The following is a 19,573-nucleotide window of genomic DNA, read 5'->3' as shown; positions in this document are numbered from 1 at the left end:
ACACCAGTGGGGGTAGGGTGGGGGAGCGCAAGGGTTTTCGGTGTTTGCTTTGAAGCCTGTGTTAATTCAGTACCTACATTCCAGTCACTGTTGGTAACAGGAATGGAATATAAGTAAAGCCCAGATTCTTCATTTGAGGAGCTTCTGGCCTCTCTCAGGTGCCCAAGGATGTGACCATCCGCCCTTAGACTCAAGCCAGGCATCCTGAGATGTTCTCTGGGAGAAAAATAATATGTTTCTAACTTTGTATATTGATTGCATGTTAAGATAATTATATTTTGGATATGTTGAGTAAATTAAATTATATTATTAAAATAATTTTCACCTGTTACCTGGTGGCTCAGTGTGTTAAGGATCCAGCATTGGAGTTCCTGTTGTGGCTGAGTGGTAACGAACCCAACTAGTATCCATGAGGATGTGGGTTCGGATCCCTGGCCCCACTCAGTGGTTTAAGGATCTGGCGTTGCTATGAACTGCAGTGTAGGTCACAGACACAGTTCAGATACTGAGTTGCTGTGGCTGTGGTTTAGGCTGGCAGCTGCAGCTCCAATTTGACCCCTAGCCTGAGAATTTCCATATGCCTTGAATTTAGACCTAAAAAGACCAAAAACAAAAACAACAACAACAACAACCAAAAACGGGCAGGGGTGGGGAGGATGCGGCATTGGCACTGTCTATGACTCAGGTTGTGGTATAGGTTCCATCCCTGGCCCGGGAACTTGTGCATGCCATAGTTATGGCCAAAAAAAATTAATTTCACCTGTTTTCTTCTTACTTTTCAAATGTGGCTACAGAAAAATTTTTAATTACATAGTTTGCATTACATTTCCTTCCAGCAGCTCTATATCTTCTGTAGTAGATACAGAATGGAAACCAGCATTCCCTGCAGTGAACATTACAGCAGGATTTGTCCCAGGGCTGGAGGCACCAGGGCTGACTGCCTGCATGGCAGGTGTCAGAAAGGCTGGATTTGAGCTAATTGAAAACTTTTTTTTAACTTTTAGACTTACAAAAAATAGTACAAAGAATTCCTGTAATTCTTGCACTGTGCTCCTCAAATGTTAATATTTTCTGTAATCACAGTGCCGTTCTGTAATCACAGTGCCGTTATCAGAATCAGGTAACACTGATTATTATTAACACAGTTACACGGTATTATTGTCCATTCTCTAAGTACTCAAGTCTTATGACCTTTTGGCGCAGGATCCATCGCAGGACCCTGTGTGGCATCTGTCCACACATTTGGTTTCCTTCCATTCCTGGCAGTTCCTCACAGTCTGTCTGTGTCCTTCCTGACCTTGACACTTTTGAAGCGTGCTGGTCAGGGTCAGTTGTTTTGTAGAATATCTTTCAGTTTGGGCTCATTCTCTGTTTCCTGGTGATCAAGTTCAGTATCATGCATTTTGGGCACGTATACATCAAAAGCGACCTTGTGAATGTCAACATGTCCCATTATAGGTGGAACTGACTTTCACCACTTGGTTAGGGTGGTACCTTCCAGGTTTCTCCTCTTGAACTAAGTTTTAACTTAGTTAAGAATGGAATCTGCCAGGTAGATAAGACAGTAAAGTTATGCAGGAGAGTTGTTCTGGCCAAAGACAGGAGAGGAGTTGTGCACTTTGTAAGGATTTGTAAGGCTGAATAATTGCATGTGATCGGAGGGTACTATTCATATGATAGGTGAGGCCAGGCCGCCAGGGCCATGGATATCATGCCGGGAGACTTGGAATTCATGGCAAAATTGGTAGGTAACCACTGTGGGGTTTTAAGTAGGGAGCATCGTAATCTGGTAGTTCAGAGGGTGGAGTGGAGGCTGAGACTTAGGTAGAGGCGTCACTGCTTGGTGGCATCAGGAGTGGCCCTGGTGGCTAGAGAATCTGTGAGGGCCACTCAAAATTTCTGCCTTGGACATCTAGTGGTCAGTGTTGCTGATAACGACCAGAGGGGCCTCGTTTCAGCAGGTCCACCATCCACCTCGTTGTCTAAGCCACAAACCTGGGGTCATCTTGGACGCCTCCTTCCATTAGATTCCCACCAGCAAGGTCTCTGGTTTCTGCATCCAGAAACCATATGTTGGAAACCCTTCTGTTTTTGTGGAGCCTGTGGCCCGCCACTAGTCTTCTTAATATAGTGGTAATTTCCCAGCAAATTTCCCCCTTCCCAGGTTAGTCTCTTCTCCTTCTCCATAAGCCAGGTGGTTCCCCTTGATTCAAACCCCTTCGTTGGATTCCTTTGTGGTTTTGTTTTGTTTTGTTTTTTGGCCGCCCTGCAGAATGTGGAGTTACCAGAGCAGGGATCAGATCCAAACCACAGTTGCATCTTAAGCCACAGCTATGGCAATGCCAGATCCTTAACCCACTGTGCTGGGCTGGGGATCGAATCTGAGTCCCAGTGCTCCCAAGATGCCGCTGATCCTGTTGTGCCACAGTGGGAACTCTTCCCTGTTCTTTGGGCTAAGCTCAGATGCTGCATTGAGCCTGCCTCCCTTCCACATCTGCTGTCCAGCAGCCACCCCCCCCACCACCACACACTTGCCCAGCCAAGCAGGGTTCCTTTCCATTGTGGGTACGTGCCCTTTTGAGTTGCTCTCCGTCTTTCCCACAAAACCACTAGTTTGATGAAGGTGGGGGGACGTGACTGCCTTGCTCACAGCTGCACCACAGCACCTACCGCAATAAACACCGCTGGACGGGGCAGTCAGTAAAATTAGGAATAGAGGAGGGGGTGGAATTGTAGAAGTCCATTTTTAGATGTGGCTTGAGACACCTGCGGGACCTGTTTCTCAGTTCACATTTCCTGTAGGCAGTGATGAGTACATAGCATGGGCTCAAGAAAAGCCTGGGTTGGTTTGGCTTTAATAGGCCCAAGGGCCCTTAGCACACAGGGGTTAGTTGAAGCTGTAGGATTCAGTGAAGTTATGGTTGAAACATTCTTCACCTTGATCCACAGTAAAAATATATTTTGCATCTTGGCTGATAGATACGTATGACACTTCTCAACACATGCATTTGTGTGTATATATATTGTGTGTGTATATATTTTTTCTTTTGGCTGTGTGCATGGCTTGCAAAAGTTCCCAGGCCAGGGATCATACCCAAGCCACAGCAGTGACAATGCCAGATCCTTAACCATTAGACCGTCAGGAAACTCCCATGCCTCTGTATATTTATAAAACAAGTTGCACAAAACAGAATCTACCTTTCTTCGTGTGATTCACTCTGATTTTTTTCTTTCCCATTTCACTTTTTTAATTCTGACTGATTGGCCCTGTAAACTTCTCATGACTCATGGTTAGGCTGTGCCCCAGTGTTTGCCTGGAGTGCATAGAATGAGCACCATGGAGGTAGATGGTGGGGGAAGAGCCGGTGGACCCCGGGCACAGGGCTCCCAGGGGCCTCACACAGCAGTGACAGCTCTTTCTGGATGAAAATCACTTTGGGGAGCCAGGTCACATAATCCCAACATCACCACTGTGGCTAATGGCACAGTCACTTCTGGGGGGCCCTGAGGCCTCCCTCCTGCATGTAATGAAGTGTCCCCTCATCTGTGAGAGGGGGTACCTGCTGTGCTCCCCCACCCCGCTCCCCAAACCAAGTCTGGGTGTTGCTTTGAAAAGTAATCCCAGTTGCAGTCTTGAGCCAGCACTGGGGGGTGGCCAGGCCCAGATAGCTAAGGCCAGAGGACCATCAGTAGGGCCTTAGGACTCATCTTGGAAGTTCCCGTTGTGGCTCAGTGGGTTGAGAACCCGACATAGTGTCCATGAGGATGTGGGTTCAATCCTTTGCCATGCTTAGTGAGTTAAGGATCTAGCATTGCCGTGGGCCGTGGTGTAGGTCACAGATGCAGCTTGGATCCTGCAGGTGTGGCCCTAAACAGTCTCTTGCTTTTCAGCTATTGGTCTGCAGTATTTTTCACTTAGAAGGCAATTTATTTTTTTATTTTTATTTTGTTTAGAATGGATGTTTATTTGGCCACAGCCACAGCAGTGACTTAATATGGGATCTCAGTTCCTAGACCAGGGAATGAACCTGGGCCCCAGAGGTGAAAGTGCTGTATCCTAACCACCAGGGAACCCCCTTATTTATTTATTTTTTAAGAAATCTAAAAAACTGAGTTCACTTGGCATTTCTAGCATGTCTCTGTGAGATGTGGCGGGGGTGCCACTGCGCCAGCAGGTTCAAAGTCACGTGGGATGAGTGTGACGGATTGGGGGTGCAGGTTCTCTCTTCCACAAGGATGGGAACAGAGAGTGACTTTGTGGCTTCTGTGCTCACTGTGAACTTGCAGCCCAGACTCTCATGTCCCACTGTCTGTAGCCAGGCCTTTGTGGGTCCTCGACGGTGAATGCTTGGTGGGACAGGAAGGAGAACAGGGGACATGAAACAGGGCCCTTTTGGAAGGATATGATTGCTCTGATTGATTTAGTATCTTTTTCTGTTTTTTTTTTTTTTTTCTTTTTCGGCTGCACTTGCAGCATATGGAAGTTCCCAGGCCAGGGATTGAATCTGAGCCACAGTTGCGACCTACACCACAGCTGTGGCAGCGCTGGATCCTTTAACCCTCTGTGCCTGGCCGGGGATTATATCCGAACCTCTGTAGCAACCCAAGCCTTTCAGTCAGATTCTTAACCCGCCGTGCCACAGCAGGAACTCCTTGATTTGTATCTTTATTAAACATGGACTAGATTGCCCAGCCCAATAAGAGAGAGTTGGGCTGGTTTTTATGATGGTAGATCCTGTAGGCTTTCTGTGCTATTTGATAAACAGTATAAATGGCTGAGGAATGTAAAAAGCGAAATCCTAGAGGGCTGGAAAAGGTGGCTAAAATGGGCCACAGCTATAAATTCCTCCTAAGAGCTGTTGCATTTTGAGTCATGAGGCTTGTGGCCTGGGCAGCTACAGAGCCCACTTACCTGGGCGTATTTGTCCCCAACTAAGGTCTGAGCTTCCAGCTCAGAGCTGCCTGGTTCAAACTCCTTTAATGGGTGGAGTGAATTCACTTCTCTGGTGGACGAGTGCCATGCGGAACTGGAGAACTGACGATACTTTCCTTACTGGGGAAACGTGGCTTATTTCCCAGATTGTTGCTACTGTGAGGGTCATGGGAGGCACAGGGGGCCGGTTTCCTAGAATTGACGTGGGGATTCCAGTTGAGAATAATAAGCACAAAAGAGTGATTTAAGATGTACTAATTTAGAGTGGGAAATGTAACAAGGTGGGATATGTCACTCCAGGCCACTTCCATGGGAGGCAAGACTGGGGGTGGTTCCTTGCTGAGAAACACAGCACAGGAGGTAAAGGGGATGACTCTGATGTCCAGCGTTTCAGTGACCTGCAGCACACGGTCGTGGCACCAGCATGTCTGTTAGGAACCTGGGGTGGCTTCACTGGGTGTCTCTGACCTGTAGTCTCCCACAGGCTGTGGTCCAGGTAGTGGCCAGGGTTGAAGTCCCCTCCAGGCTCATTTTGGGTGGGTGGATCCGCTTCCAGGCTTTCATGTGGCTCTTGGCAGAGGGGGGCTCTTCCTTTCCATGTGACCTCTCCCTCTAGCTTTTCAGAGCTGGAGCTTGCTGTAAACAGTGACACCCCATGACTTTCACTTTCTTCTGTTCTTTAGAAGTGGGTCACTGGGTCCGGCCTAATGTTGGGGGGAAGGAGGCTTCACAAAAGGATTAGTACAGGCGGTGGGCTTGTTGGGGCCATTTTAGGGGCTGTGGCAACAAGTGACTTCTGGCTCTAGTGATGGGTCTCACCCAAGCTAGTGTTTTTTGGGGGGAACCGTGGGCTTCTGTCCGCAGGATGGGCTGCCCTCTCCCAAATGGTACTGGAATGGGCAGTGGCAGCTCATGGCTTTTGCATTTCCCTTTTCTGTGGCCTAAGCCAGGGCTTTGTTCATTGGACCTTCAGATGAGGGCTCTGAAGCTGCATGCAAAACCGTGTGTGTGTGTGTGTGTGTGTGTGTGTGTGTGTGTGCGTGTGCGTGTGCGTGCGCGCGCGCGCGCGCCTTTTGCAGAGAGGTTGAGTCCACAAGGACCCTGAAAAGTTTACAAACCACTGGTCCCAGTTGACCTGGGACTTCCTTTTCAAGCTCAAGTCAAACGTAAGACCAGAGAGCTGATTGATTATAATCAATAACTAATTGATCAGTTATGCTGACACTTAAGATTAAGATTTTTCCCTAATCCTAACCCTAACTCTAATAATTAAAAAAAAAGAAACATTCCCAGGTCACTTTATCTGGCATTTTGGATGTTATTAGATCAGATTTTTTTCCCATTGATACATAAAGTTTACTTAACAAGGTTTGCTTCCACATTGGTGCTGGGAGCCTGGCCTTCTAGTGCCCAGGGGCCATTAACCCCTAAAAATCCTTTTTAGGAAGAAAACCTATAAAGTCCATGTTCTTGTGAAAAGCAAAATCCTAACCAAGTGTGGCTCTTGGGAACCCATGTTTGTGGCAAAGGTAAGAAGGTGAGGGGCTGCTGGAGGGGAACTGAAAACTCAGTGGCAGGAAGACCCAGGCCATGAACATGCAGCCCAGACCCTGCTGTCTGTGCCCTCATTATCACTGGTCCCTATATGCCATGGAGTCACCCTGAGGTAGGGCCGGAATCACATGTATTTGCCATTTCTACCTCCTGAGGCCTGAAAGTCATTTGAGAAACGTTTCCATCCAAAGTAGCTTAGTAATAGTACAGATAAAGCATCCAATGTGTAAAAAGGTTGACACTTTCTTTTTAGTTTTTAGGGTTTTTTTTGAAGTACAGTTGATTTACAGCTTTGTGTTCATTTCTGCTGTACAGCAAAGTGATTCACTTATACATATACAAGCATCCATTCTTTTTCAGATTCTTTTCCCATCCAGGTTATTGAGTAGAATTCCCTGTGCTGTACAGCAGGTCCCCGTTGACCATCCATGCCATAGAGAATAGTGAGTACATGCCAATCCCAAACCCCCGATCCATCCCTTTGGTGACCATAAGTTTGTTTTTGAAGTCTGTGAGTCTGCTTCTCTTTTGTAATTAAGTTGACTGGTGTCATTTTTAAAAATTAAATTTCACATGTAAATGATAGCATGCGGTATTTGTCTTTCTCCATCTGCCTTGCTTCACTTAGTGTGATCATTTCTAGGTCCAAGGTTGACACTTTTGAAATTTCTTTACATGGAACCCATCACCCCCAGGGATCCCCAGCTTCACGAGACACTTAACCATGATGATTTTCTCTTTTATGCATGTGACTCTTTTTGGCCCAGCCACACAATAATTACACTTTCTCCTTTTTAGATAAGAAGAGAACGTCTCTAGGCTGTCTGTTCAAACAGGAGCTAAGACCTTCCTTCTAATCATTAGAACAGTTTTCCCAGATCTTAATATAACTAGATGTGGTTTGGTTGGTTTTGTTGTTATTGTTTTTAAGCTTCCCTTTGCTGTTTTTTTGTTTGTTTTTGTTTTTTTCCTTCAAACATGTTTTTAAAGGGTGTGACCAGTTTAGTCAGGAGGAAGTTATAGAAGGATGTTTGAGGTTAAGAAGCTGATGACCAGACATGTGACCTGTGACCTCTTCCCCCCACAGGGAACCTTGGAGGCCCCGATGGAGAAGGCTCCTGTGTCTGTGGCCTGTGGAGGGGAGAGCCCCTTGGACGGCATCTGCCTCAGTGAGTCAGACAAGACCGCCGTGCTCACCCTGATCAGAGAAGAGGTAACGGCTTCCCTGCTCTGTCCACTTAGGGCTCCACCGCTTTGTCAAGCCCACATGCCAGCAGGTGGATTCCTTCTGTGCTGGTTTGGGTTCTCCCTTCCCAGCTAGAAGCTCCTGTTTCCTGCACCTGTAGCTCATCTAAGGGGCTCCGTGGGAAACCCCACATTGGTGCTGGAGTCCCGGCCTTCTGGTGCCCAGGGGCAAAGCTGACCTTAAGAATTTTTGTACACTTCTTTGTCTTTTGGCCTTAAAGTTTCAAATATGGAATTTGGCCACCTTAAACCACATAGGTAACTGTATCAGGGCCTTCATTTCACAGAGGATATATGCTCGTGCCTAAAAATTCCTTAAATTTCACTTTGTATTTTATTTTTTAGGCCATGCCCTTGGCATGTGGAAGTTCCTGGGTTAGGGATTGAACCTGTACTACAGCAGTGACCCAAGCGGCTGCAGTGACAAAGCCAGATCCTTAACCCACTGCCCCACAAAGGAACTCTGAAAATTCCTTAAATTTTAGACTTGTCGGAATATGACATTGTTTCTTACCTACCTCTCTTCTTTAATTAAGCAGTTCAGCTCTCATATTCCTGTATCATGTTGACAGAATGTCTTCTGTTCAAAATAGACCACTGCTAGGCCTTTCCTGGGTGATCTGAAAAATATGAAAGAAACTGTTAGACACTATTAGTCTGTTACTACCCTCTCCTGTTGTTTCTGTACTTTATTTTATGTGTCTGGTTTGTGTTTTTATTTTTCTTAAGATTTTTATTTTTTCCATTATAGTTGATATACTTCTATCAATTTCTACTATACAGCAAAGTGACTTGGTCATACCTATATGTATATATTTTTTCTCACATTATCCTCCATCACGTTCCATTGCAAGTAACTAGATATAGTTCCCAGTGCTACACAGCAGGATTTCACTGCTTATCCACTCCAAATGCAGTAGTTGGCCAGTGGTGCAATAGATAACCCATCTGACCACAGTTTGTGTGTTTCTTGATGATTCCGTCTTTTAAAAAAATTTCTATTGACGTATAGTTAATACACAATGTCGTGTTAATTTCGGCGATCCAGCAAAGTGATTCAGTTATACTGTACACATATCCATTCCCATATAGGTTATCACAGAATATTGAGCAGATTTCCCTGTGCTATGTAGCAGGTCCCCTTTGAGCATCCATTCCATATGCAATAGTATGCATATGCCAATTCCAAGCTCCCAGTCCATCCCTCGCCCTCACCTTTCCCCGATCATTTTTTTTAGATGCCACATGTAAGGGGTATCATATGATACTTATCTTTCTCTGTCTGACTTCACTTAGTATGATAATCTCTAAGTCCATCTGTGTTTCTGCAAATGGCATTATTTCGTTCTTTTTTTTTTTTTTTTTTTGTCTTTTTAGGTCCACACCCGCGGCATATGGAGGTTCCCAGGCTAGGGGTTGAATCAAAGCTGTAGCTGTCGGCCTACACCACAGCCACAGCAACGCCAGATCCTTAACCCACTGAGCGAGGCCAGGGATCAAATCTGGGTCTTCACAGATACTAGTCGGGTTCATTAACTGCTGAGCTACAACGGGAACTCCTTTCATTCTTTTTATGGATGAGTAATATGCCATTATAGGTATGTACCACCTCTTTATCCATCCCTCTATCAATAGACATTTAGTTTGCCTCCATGTCTTGGCTGTTGTAAATAGTGCTTCGGTGAACATAGCGATGAATGTATCTTTTTGAATTATGATTTTTTCTGGTTAGATGCCCAGGAGTGGGATTGCTGGATCATATGCTAGTTCTGTGTTTAGTTTTTTGAGGAACCTCCATACTGTTTTCCATAGAGGAGGCACCAATTTACATTCCCACCAACAGTGTAGGAGGGTTCCCTTTTCTCTGCACCCTCTCTAGCATTTATTGTTCATAGACTTTTTGATGATGGTCATTCAGACCAGTGTGAGGTGATACCTCATTATAGTATTGATTTACATTAGGTTTCACCTTTTTTTTTTTTTAAGATTATCCCCTCTGTGTAGCAATTTTATTTTTATAATATGAGTAATTAAATACCTCTGACCTAAGTCTTTCAAACCTTTAAAACACAGCAATAGGTTGATAATATGGGGAGTCAGCTAGTCCTGTTGTTGAAACTTGAGAGCTGTGGTAAGGAGGTCCCACAAAGTCTTATAAATGAGAAAAACAACTTCATTTTTCTCCTGAGAGTTAAAATTACAAGAGGACCACCAAATGCATCAGAGCAAAGATGTGCCTGGTCCCTTGAAGCAGACAGGCTGATTTCTAGTTCTTGAGATTCTGATGAATGGCATCAAAAGAAAAAGAAAGTACCAGAGAGAAGCACAGAGACATGTAATCGAAGGAGAATAGCAGATGCCCTTCTGAGCTCTGTGCAGAGCAAGTGGAGTTTGAGGTCATGAATCTAGAGTATTAGCTCCAGCGTCCCAAACATAGGGATACAGGTTCTGACGAGCAAGATCTTGCATCTCCTGAGGCACTGAACTTCCCAGCCCCATCCTGACTCAGCCTGAAATCTCTGCAGAAAGATAGTGTCTGGTTATGCCAGCTCCTGCCGCTCTGATTTTGTGGCCATTTCATTTTTTGTCCTGATTAAATCGGTGCTCTGGCACCTACCTTGGTTAAGGTGAGTCTCTGCCAGACGTGGCTTAGCTGGTGACCTGATGCAACAGCGTTCTGGGCTGAGAGCCAGACCCTGACCGAGGTGCAGTGCACAGAGGTTGTAATTACCACTTGGACCTTTCCTAGGAGACTTTCTGCTCACTTTCACTCTGATGACCACATTCCAGCTTCCTGTGTGGCTGAGAGCAATTCCCCCAGTTTGTGACAGCATTATATCCAGATGTGGAGGCATACATTCTTTTGGCAGGGGCGGGGGGCGGGGGGGGGCGAAACACCCCTATGGCATGCAGAAGTTCCCAAGCCATGGATCAAATCTGTGCCACAGCAGTGGCAATGCTTGATCCTTAACCCACTGGGCCACCAGGGAACTCCAAGGCTTACATCCTTAATGTAAATTGAATAACTTGGGGTGGACCTGGTTGTGTGTTGTTTTTAGTCTCTAACCTTAAATTCAAACTGTAAGAAAGTGAATAGGTAAAACCAAGCTTTATCTCCTTTGTAATCTAGATAATCACTAAAGAGATTGAAGCAAATGAATGGAAGAAAAAATATGAAGAAACCCGACAAGAAGTCTTGGAGATGAGGTTAGCCTGGAGGTTTGGGGGATGGGATGGGTACCTTTGTGCAGTTATTAGATTTAACTCAAAGGAAGTGATGACAGTATCCTCTTTCCATAGAACCAGCTGATGAGAACTTCAGGGCGTTGCTAGTTGCACCTGAATTTGTGATTGATGATGTCATTTCATGAGTACTGCTGACCACTTACATATTCAAATGCTGTAGCTTATTTTGGATTGTTCAGAACATTACAAATAAGCAGAGCCCACATAGCTGTCTTTTGAAAGGACCAATGTGTGCAGAAACATCCATTTTCAATAGAGTAATAAGATTTATTGACATATTCAGGTATGGAAGCATTATGATTTATAATCTTTTTCTAAAACGAGTTACACACGGTAGCTTCAGATTTCATAACCACGAAATAGATGATAAAAAGCATATCCACAGGAAACAAAACAGACTTTAAATCGAAATCCTTTTATTTTTGTTGCTCACTCCCTAGAATTAGCAGCTATGAAATTACTAAAGATGGCATCAAAGAGTGGGGGGTGGGGGCATAAATAACTTAGAAACAGTGCAGTCAGCACTTGAATGATTAAGACACATTTTCAGTATGATCACTCTAATTTGTGGCCCTTGTATTTTTTGGGTTTTTAAGCATTTACTGGAGTTAAGTCCCTGAGCTGGCATCATGGGGAGGAAAGCACAGCCCCTGATCTTGGGGAGCTCACAGCAGCTCCCCAAGATGCAGGGTCAAAGTGATGGGCACCAGCAGTGAGGAGTGGGGGAGTGGTCACTTTTCACTGAAGGGCCACAGGGAGATGCCCCCAACCCTGGACAGGGTTGGGAAAAGATTGAACTTTGCACAAAGAAAGGTTAACATGGCAGGGTGATCTTGAAAGATCTTAGAATAACTAAAATACTTCTGAAATTAAGACAATAAAATAAAACCTTGTTGACATAAAAAAAATGCACAACTTGAAAGTTGAGAGTTAAGTTATATTTGGGGCAAAATTAGGACATTAGCATCTCAGGTAGCCCTGAGAAACAGCTCGGAGGAAGGGAGGAGGAGCCAGGATGCATAGGAGTCTTTGCAACTAAGGGCCAGTAGTAGGAACCAAAGAGGTCTGGGCTCCCTGAAATCATTCCTTGGATATGCACCTCAACTCTGGGTGGGGGGCAGTATCCTGAGTTTTTACAGCCCTCAGGACTCACCGGCTCACCCTTGAAGGTGGCTGTGTTCGCAGATGACTGTGACATCCTTTGTTTTGTTGACTTATCTAGAGCCCAGGTGGCGGTATTCCCAAAGAGGAAAGAGGGATTATCAGGATATATGTGATAAAGGTGAGGGGAGGTGCATGCAGCCGAGCACACCTTTCATGGAAACTTGCTGCTGGTCTCATGAAGGTCACTGCTAATCACAGGCATCAGTCATCCCGAAGGATTTCAGTGTTTTTCTAGATATGAAGAGATGCAAGAATCGGGCTCATAAAATCTTCTCCTAAAAATATCTGACTATCTGAAGACCTGTTCTTCCAGTTTTCCCAGAGCACAGAGTGCCTCACTGCTGAGCTCCACTCAGGGAGCGCTTTGGGTCAGCAGGGCAGTGGCTCATGATTTAATCCATGTAGAGGCTGATGGCAAGTGCCAAACTCCAGTTCACAAGCTGGATCTAAATCTGACAGCCTTTAAGTGGATTAGGGCCAGGAAAGACTGAACTCAGATCAGGTCTCTTGGGAAGAGCCCCAAGAATGTCTGTAATACGATTACTCCATAAAAGAGTCACTGGAGCAGAGTTAATGGATCACCTGGAGAGTGTTCACGCAGGTGAGGAGAAAAGGCAAAAGTTGTTTCTATAAACAGTGAAAGCCTGGTTAAACATAAAATCGTGAGAAAAAGTTTTTTGAACATTCACAAACCTTATGTTAAATGCGAAAAAGAAGAGCCCCCAAAGCAGGTAACTGGGCTTTGTGAATTTGTCAGCACATCAGTGTGTAGAATTGTTTAGGGCAGCATTTCTCCACCTTCTGCTGTCTGACAGCTCTCTCTTCTTTTGTTTGTTTGCTTCAGGAAAATTGTGGCCGAGTATGAGAAGACCATTGCCCAAATGATCGGTAAGGAAATTTCTTTCTTGGGTGTAAGCCTGAGGCTGCAAAGGTGATTTTTTTTTTTTCTTTTTGGTCTTTTCTGGGGCTGCACCCGTGGCATATGGAGGTTCCCAGGCTAGGGGTCTAATTGGAGCCTGTAGCCACCGGCCTACGCCAGAGCCACAGCAACGCAGGATCCGAGCCGCCTCTGTGACCTACACCACAGCTCACGGCAACGCCGGATCTTTAACCCACTGAGCAAGGCCAGGGATCGAACCCACAACCTCATGGTTCCTAGTTGGATTTGTTAACCACTGAGCCGTGATGTGAACTCCCCAAAGATGATTTTTTTTTGTTTGTTTTTTGTCTTTTTGTTGTTGTTGTTGTTGCTATTTCTTGGGCTGCTCCCGCAGCATGTGGAGGTTCCCAGGCTAGGGGTTGAATCGGAGCTGTAGCCACCGGCCTACTCCAGAGCCACAGCAACTCGGAATCTGAGCCGCGTCTGCAACCTACACTACAGCTCACGGCAACGCCAGATCGTTAACCCACTGAGCAAGGGCAGGGACCGAACCCGCAGCCTCATGGTTCCTAGTCAGATTCGTTAACCACTGCGCCACGACGGGAGCTCCCCAAAGATGATTTTTAAATCAGAACATAAACCTCTGCCCATCACTAAGACACAGCCAATCCTCATCATTTGCAGTAGTTAAGGAAGTGCCCACAAACACCGAGTTAGTTTTGCTTCTCAGGAGAGCATAGGGTTCCCGAGAGTCTGTGCTCACCAGGTTTTTGCCCATACATAACCTTGCCCTGTGTTTCTGTCTAAAGACACCTTATTTGGTCTATACTGTCGACTTGTTAACATGGAGCTCACAGCCGATGGTGCTGCAGCTCGTGCCTGGATGCTGCCCACCTGGCACATGGGCTTCCCCCAAGTTCCCTCTCATATCAGTCTTAGGACACAACATGGCACTTCAGCCTGGGCTTGGGGTGGTTTCCAGATCACCAGCAGGAAGCACAAAAGTGCAAAAAAAACCTGGCCTTAAGTAGACCGAAGAGGATGCTTGTTCACATAAGAAACAACGCAGAATGTCTCCGTTTGTCCTCGGACAAGAGGGTCTTACCAGGTGACCCCAGTTCTTAGCTCTGTGTCCCCAAACAGCTGGGAAGGACCCACACATATTGATTTGGTGTCATATATATGTTTTAGGGAACAGGCAGATCGCAGATACGGTCATTGCGAATAATGAGCACCCATTGCATTAGGTCCATGTTAGTGGGCAGCACACACTTGACTTCCAGCACCAGGGTCATGGTGTCTCGTGTCCTTTGTGGCCCCGGGACGGGGGAGGCCTCTGTTTCAGTCCTCACTCTGCCTTCCCTGCGTCAGACCCACTGGTGCCTTTAGAAAGGGCAGCGCTTTACCCTCCTGCATTGGATTGAGAACCTCTTGTAGCCCCTGTTGTAAGGACCGACTCCCTACGTCAGAGTCGGGTCTTTCCAAGAGGATGTTTTCTGCCGTCCACACCTCTGGCCACTTGGTCAGCTGCGCGAGCTCCTGCCCCTGGGCCTCTGCTCCAATCTCTCCTCTGCCAGAGGCCGCTGGGTCTAAAAAGCCACCACAACCCCCACTTCTTGCCCTGCTGTTTCTCCTGCATCACCAGTCGCTGCGTCTCCCTGCCAGCATGTCAGTGCTGAGGGTGGAAGCTTTGCCACCTTCCCTGCTGGGCTCCCACCCAGGGTGCTGCCTGGGGGATGGGAGGGGGGCAGCTGTCAAGTGTTTGTCCCCCTTGCTCTTGACCATGATCCACAGAAGACGAACAGAGGGCAAGTATGACCTCCCAGAAGAGCTTCCAGCAGCTGAGCATGGAGAAGGAGCAGGCGCTGGCCGACCTCAACTCCGTGGAGAGGTCCCTCTCCGACCTCTTCAGGCGATATGAGAACCTGAAAGGCGTCCTGGAGGGGTTCAAGAAGGTAGCCTGGCCCTTGCCTTCTGTCTCCTTGGTGCTGTCACCTTGCTAGGGGCAGGGGTGCTCCAGGGGTGTGGGTGGCCTTTAAACAGGGAGTTGAGGTCCCTGTTGTCCTTGTATCTTCTGTTCCTGCGGAGCTGGAGATCCCCACCCCCCGCCCTTCCCTTTTCTTTCTGTGGTGGTTCGGGCATCTGGCCCCCTGGGTGGCATGTCCTGGTCATTCCTCCCCTGGGTCAGGCCAATGAGCCCTGGACACAGCCAGAATGTGCGACTGAGTGTAAGAACCGCGCGACCCTCAGTCCTTAGGCGAATTCTAGAAATGTCCCTTTTATTGATTCAGAAATATCCCTTTTCCTGATTCACCCAATGAATATTAGGAAAAGTGAAAGGGAGTCTGGCCATAGCAGTGAAAAATTCAGGCTGCGTATTCTAGAAGAAAGTAAGTGTAAAATTTCCAAATGACCTTTTTTTTATTCCCCTTCATTTTTTCATTTTAAACTGTCGCTTGGGAGCAGAATGAAGAAGCCTTGAAAAAATGTGCTCAGGATTACTTAGCCAGAGTTAAACAAGAGGAGCAGCGGTACCAGGCCCTGAAAATCCACGCGGAAGAAAAACTAGACAAGTAAGAGCCTATGCATGAGAATATTATTTGCCGTGATGTCCTTGGGAGATGGACAGAGGCAGTGTTTCAAAACTCCAGATTGCATTTGCGTGTGTGTGTGTGTGTGTGTGTATGTGTTTGTGTTTTGCTTTGTTTTTCTTTTTACTGCTACATATGGCCCAGGGTCTAATTGGAGCCACAGCTGGTGGCCTGCGCAGCAGCCACCAGAGTGTGGGATCCAAGCTGCATCTGTGACCTACACCACAGCTCACAGCAACGCTGGATTCTTTTACCCACTGAGTGAGGCCAGGGATCCAACCCACATCCTCACGGACACTATGTCAGGTCCTTAACCCACTGAGCCACAATGGGAACTCCTGTTTTATTTTTGAATAGGTAGAATGGTCACATAGTTCACAAGACTAAAAAGATACAGTCTCTCCCTCCCACCCCATCTCCCTTCCACTGAGTTCCCACTTCTTTCCTCACCCCAGATCATCATCATTCTATCATCCTCCCAGACATAGTTTTTCCTTCTTTTTCCTCCCAGTTTGGTGAGCTATAGTTGACGAGTGACCTTGTGTAAGTTTAAGGTGTGCAACTCCTTGATTTGATACGCACAGCACCGTACAGCACCTTAGTGTTAGCTAATGGTCATCTCGTCACATAATTACCATTTTTAAAAATGTGGTGAGAATCTTTTTTTTTTTTTTTTTTATGCAGGCGATAGCATACCCTTGCTTTTTTCATTTAGCAGTGTATTTTGGATATCTTTTCATGTCAACCCATGAAGAGCTTCCTTATTTTTTTTTTTTAATAGCCACATGATATTGCATTGTTGGAATATTTCCTTTATCTACCAGTCCCTTCCTGCTGGACATGTAGGTTATTTGGAACCTTCTGCTGCAGACAGCTCTGCAATAAGTAACCTTGTACGATTATCACTTGGAAGTGTTGGGTGAGATCTCTGTGTTAGAAGGGTCTGCAAAAAGTTCCCTGGGCCAGGGGTGGAACCTACGTTATAGCAGTGACAATGCCAGGTCCTTAACCCACTGAGCCACCAGGGAACTCCTTGACACCTTGTTAGACTTTTATTACTTTACAACCCTACACAATGTATGAGAGCGACTCTTGTCCGTACAACTTTGCCAACAGATCACATTTTTGTTTTTTGGCAGTTCTAACCAATGAAAGATGGTAATTCCATTTAGTTGGGACTTTTTAATTTTTTTGGCAAGCAACAGCATTTTTTTTCAATTATTTATTTTCAATTTATTTTTTATTTTTATTTATTCAATGTAATTTGGATTCATGTTTATCTTATGATTGAAATTAAATGTATTTTAGTGGCCATCTACACATCTGTTTGCTTTACTGTGAATGACTGTTCTTCATCTGGTTTTCTATTGTGAGTTTATATATTTTAAATATAAATGTATTAAGGATGGCAGCCTTTTGTGATATAAGTTGTGAATAATTCTTCCCATTTGTTATTTATCTTTAGGCTCCTCCACTCATAGTGGGTTTTTTTTTTCCTTTTTTAAAAGTTTTATTGAAGTATAGTTGATTTACAATGCTGTGATTATTTCTGCTGCACAACAAAGTGACTCAGCTACACATATACACACATCCATTTTTTTTCAGATTCTTTTCCCATTTAGGTTATCACAGAATATTAGGTGAAGTTCTCTGTGCTATGCAGCAGGTCCCCCTTGATCATCCATTCCATATACAGTAATGTGCATGTGCCAGTCCTAAACCCCCAGTCCATCCCTCACCCCCTCCTTTCCTCTTTGGTAACCATAGTTTGTTTTCGAAGCTTATGAGTATATTTCTGTTTTATAAATAAGTTCATTTGTATCATTTTTTAATTTTTTAATTTTTTATTTTTTTTATTTCCCCAATACATTATTTTTTTTCTACTGTCCAGAATGGTGACTCAGTTACACATACATGTATACATTCTTTTTTCTCACATTATCATGCTCCATCATAAGTGACTAGACACAGTATCATTTTTTTAGATTCTGCATATAAGTGATCTCATAAGATGTTTGTCTTTCACTGTCTAACTTAGTATGATAATCTCTAGTTCCATCCATGTTGCTGCAAATGGAGTTGTTTCATTCTTTCTCATGGCTGAGTAGTATTCCATTCTGTATATGTACCATATCTTTATCCATTCATCTGTTGGACATTTAGGTTGCTTCCATGTCTTGGCTGTTGTGAATAGTGCTGCAATGAACAGTGGGGTGAATGTATCTTTTTGGATGATGGTTTTCTCTGGGCATATACCCAGGAGTCTGCCCATAATGTTTTTTGATGTGCAGAAATGCTCTTTCGTATAGTGAAATTTATCAGTCATTTCTTTTATAGCTTTACAATTTCCTGTCATCACAACAAAGAGCTTCTCTCTGCTGAATGTAAAACATTCTCTCATGCTTTCCCTCTAGTACTTTTAGGGTTTAATTTTTTAATCCTTAAATCTGATACATTTGGCATTTATCCTGGGGAATAAAGAATGTAAGAAGGATGCCTCCAACTTTATTTTTTAACTAAAAAGTAATACATACTTGTATATTTTGCCATCTTCCTGTTTGTAAAGCCTTTTAAGTCCCCACTTTCCCGTTCTCACTTCCAAATGTTTATCGTGTGTCCTTCTGGTCTTTTCTGTGAGCCTTTGCATGTACTACCCAACATGGCTTCTTCTTTTTTTTTTTCTTCTTTTTTTTTAGGGCCATACCTGCAGTATATGGAGGTTCCCAGGCTAGGGGTCGAATGGGAGCTACAGCTGCCAGCCTATGCTTCAGCCATAGCAACGTCAGATCTGAGCTATGTCTGTGACCTACACCACAGCTCGAAGCAACACCGGATCCTTAACCCACTGAGTGAGGCCAGGGATAGAACCCACATCGTCATGGATACTGGTTGGATTTGTTTCTGCTGCGCCACAGTGGGAACTCCCTGGTCTTTTACATATGTACACATGTACATATATATACACACGTGTGTGTCTCTGTGTGTGTATATATGTGTGTGTGTGTGTGGAGTCATATAATACAAGTTTCCATTTTCATTTAATTGTATATCGTGGCCTTTTTTCATGTCAGAACTTCTCGCTCAATCTGATTACCTTCATCAGGCTGTAGACTGTTCCATTCCTTTAGTTGATAGGTTTAGACAGTTTCACCCCTTTCTGTTGCAAACAGTGCTTTCGTGAATGTCACTGTGTACTCGCCATGGTGCCAGGGGAGCGTGCTGCCGAGGGTAGGTTACTGAGACGGAGCTGCTGTGTCAGGACATATGCCTCATAAGCTGTAATAGTTCCTGTGGGCATCACCCTCCACAAAGCAGGCTGTGCGTTTTCATTCCCCCATCAGCACATGAGCCTGTCTCTTTGCATCTTGGCCAACACAGAACAAGATCATCCTTGTTCATCTTTGTGAATCTGATACATTTTAAAAGTACATTTTAATTTGCATGCCTCTGCTTACTAGTGAGTGTTTAGCATCCTTTCATCCAGTAACTGGCTATTTATTAACTGACATTTATGGGTTTTTTTAGGAGTTTTAGGGTAGTTTTTTGGCCACCGGGTGTCGTATGGAGTTCCTGGGCCAGGGGTCCCATCTAAGCCGCAGTTTCAACCTCCGCTGCAGTTGCAGCAACGCTGAATCATTTTGACCCACTGTGCCAGGCTGGGGATCAAACCTGCATCCTGGCACTGCAGAGATGCCTCCAATTCCATTGCACTGCAGTGGGAACTCCACATTTACGGTTTTAAGTTTTTCCATTTGCATCTTATTAGTAAAGTCACGTGTAGGTCTCTGCTTCATAGATGACGATGGCCCGTATCCTGACTTAGGTTGAATTACATAGCTCGGCAATTCCTGTCTTTCCTCTGTCGTGAAGTCTGTGTCTCACAGACGTCAGCAATTGGCATCCTGGCTCTTGAGCTGTGACTGACGACCGACCATGTGCTTTTTGCCCCTTCATTCCATC

General features: G+C 45.1%; 1 protein-coding gene across 14 annotated transcripts in view; it reads left to right on the top strand.

Annotated features, from left to right (window-relative positions):
* The window catches only part of TACC1 (transforming acidic coiled-coil containing protein 1), a 109,267-nt gene that overhangs the window by 86,076 nt on the left and 3,618 nt on the right, over window positions 1-19,573 (top strand). For all 14 annotated transcript variants that reach the window (XM_047772425.1, XM_047772435.1, XM_047772429.1 and 11 more), the window contains 5 exons: window positions 7,575-7,700; window positions 10,863-10,939; window positions 12,987-13,030; window positions 14,817-14,977; window positions 15,489-15,595. In XM_047772425.1, the coding sequence (XP_047628381.1) occupies window positions 7,575-7,700; window positions 10,863-10,939; window positions 12,987-13,030; window positions 14,817-14,977; window positions 15,489-15,595 (515 nt within the window). The remainder of the gene's footprint in view (window positions 1-7,574; window positions 7,701-10,862; window positions 10,940-12,986; window positions 13,031-14,816; window positions 14,978-15,488; window positions 15,596-19,573) is intronic.

The sequence above is a fragment of the Phacochoerus africanus genome, chromosome 3, assembly GCF_016906955.1.
Source record: "Phacochoerus africanus isolate WHEZ1 chromosome 3, ROS_Pafr_v1, whole genome shotgun sequence".
Taxonomy (NCBI): Eukaryota; Metazoa; Chordata; class Mammalia; order Artiodactyla; family Suidae; genus Phacochoerus; species Phacochoerus africanus.
This window is presented reverse-complemented; position numbering and strand designations above follow the sequence as displayed.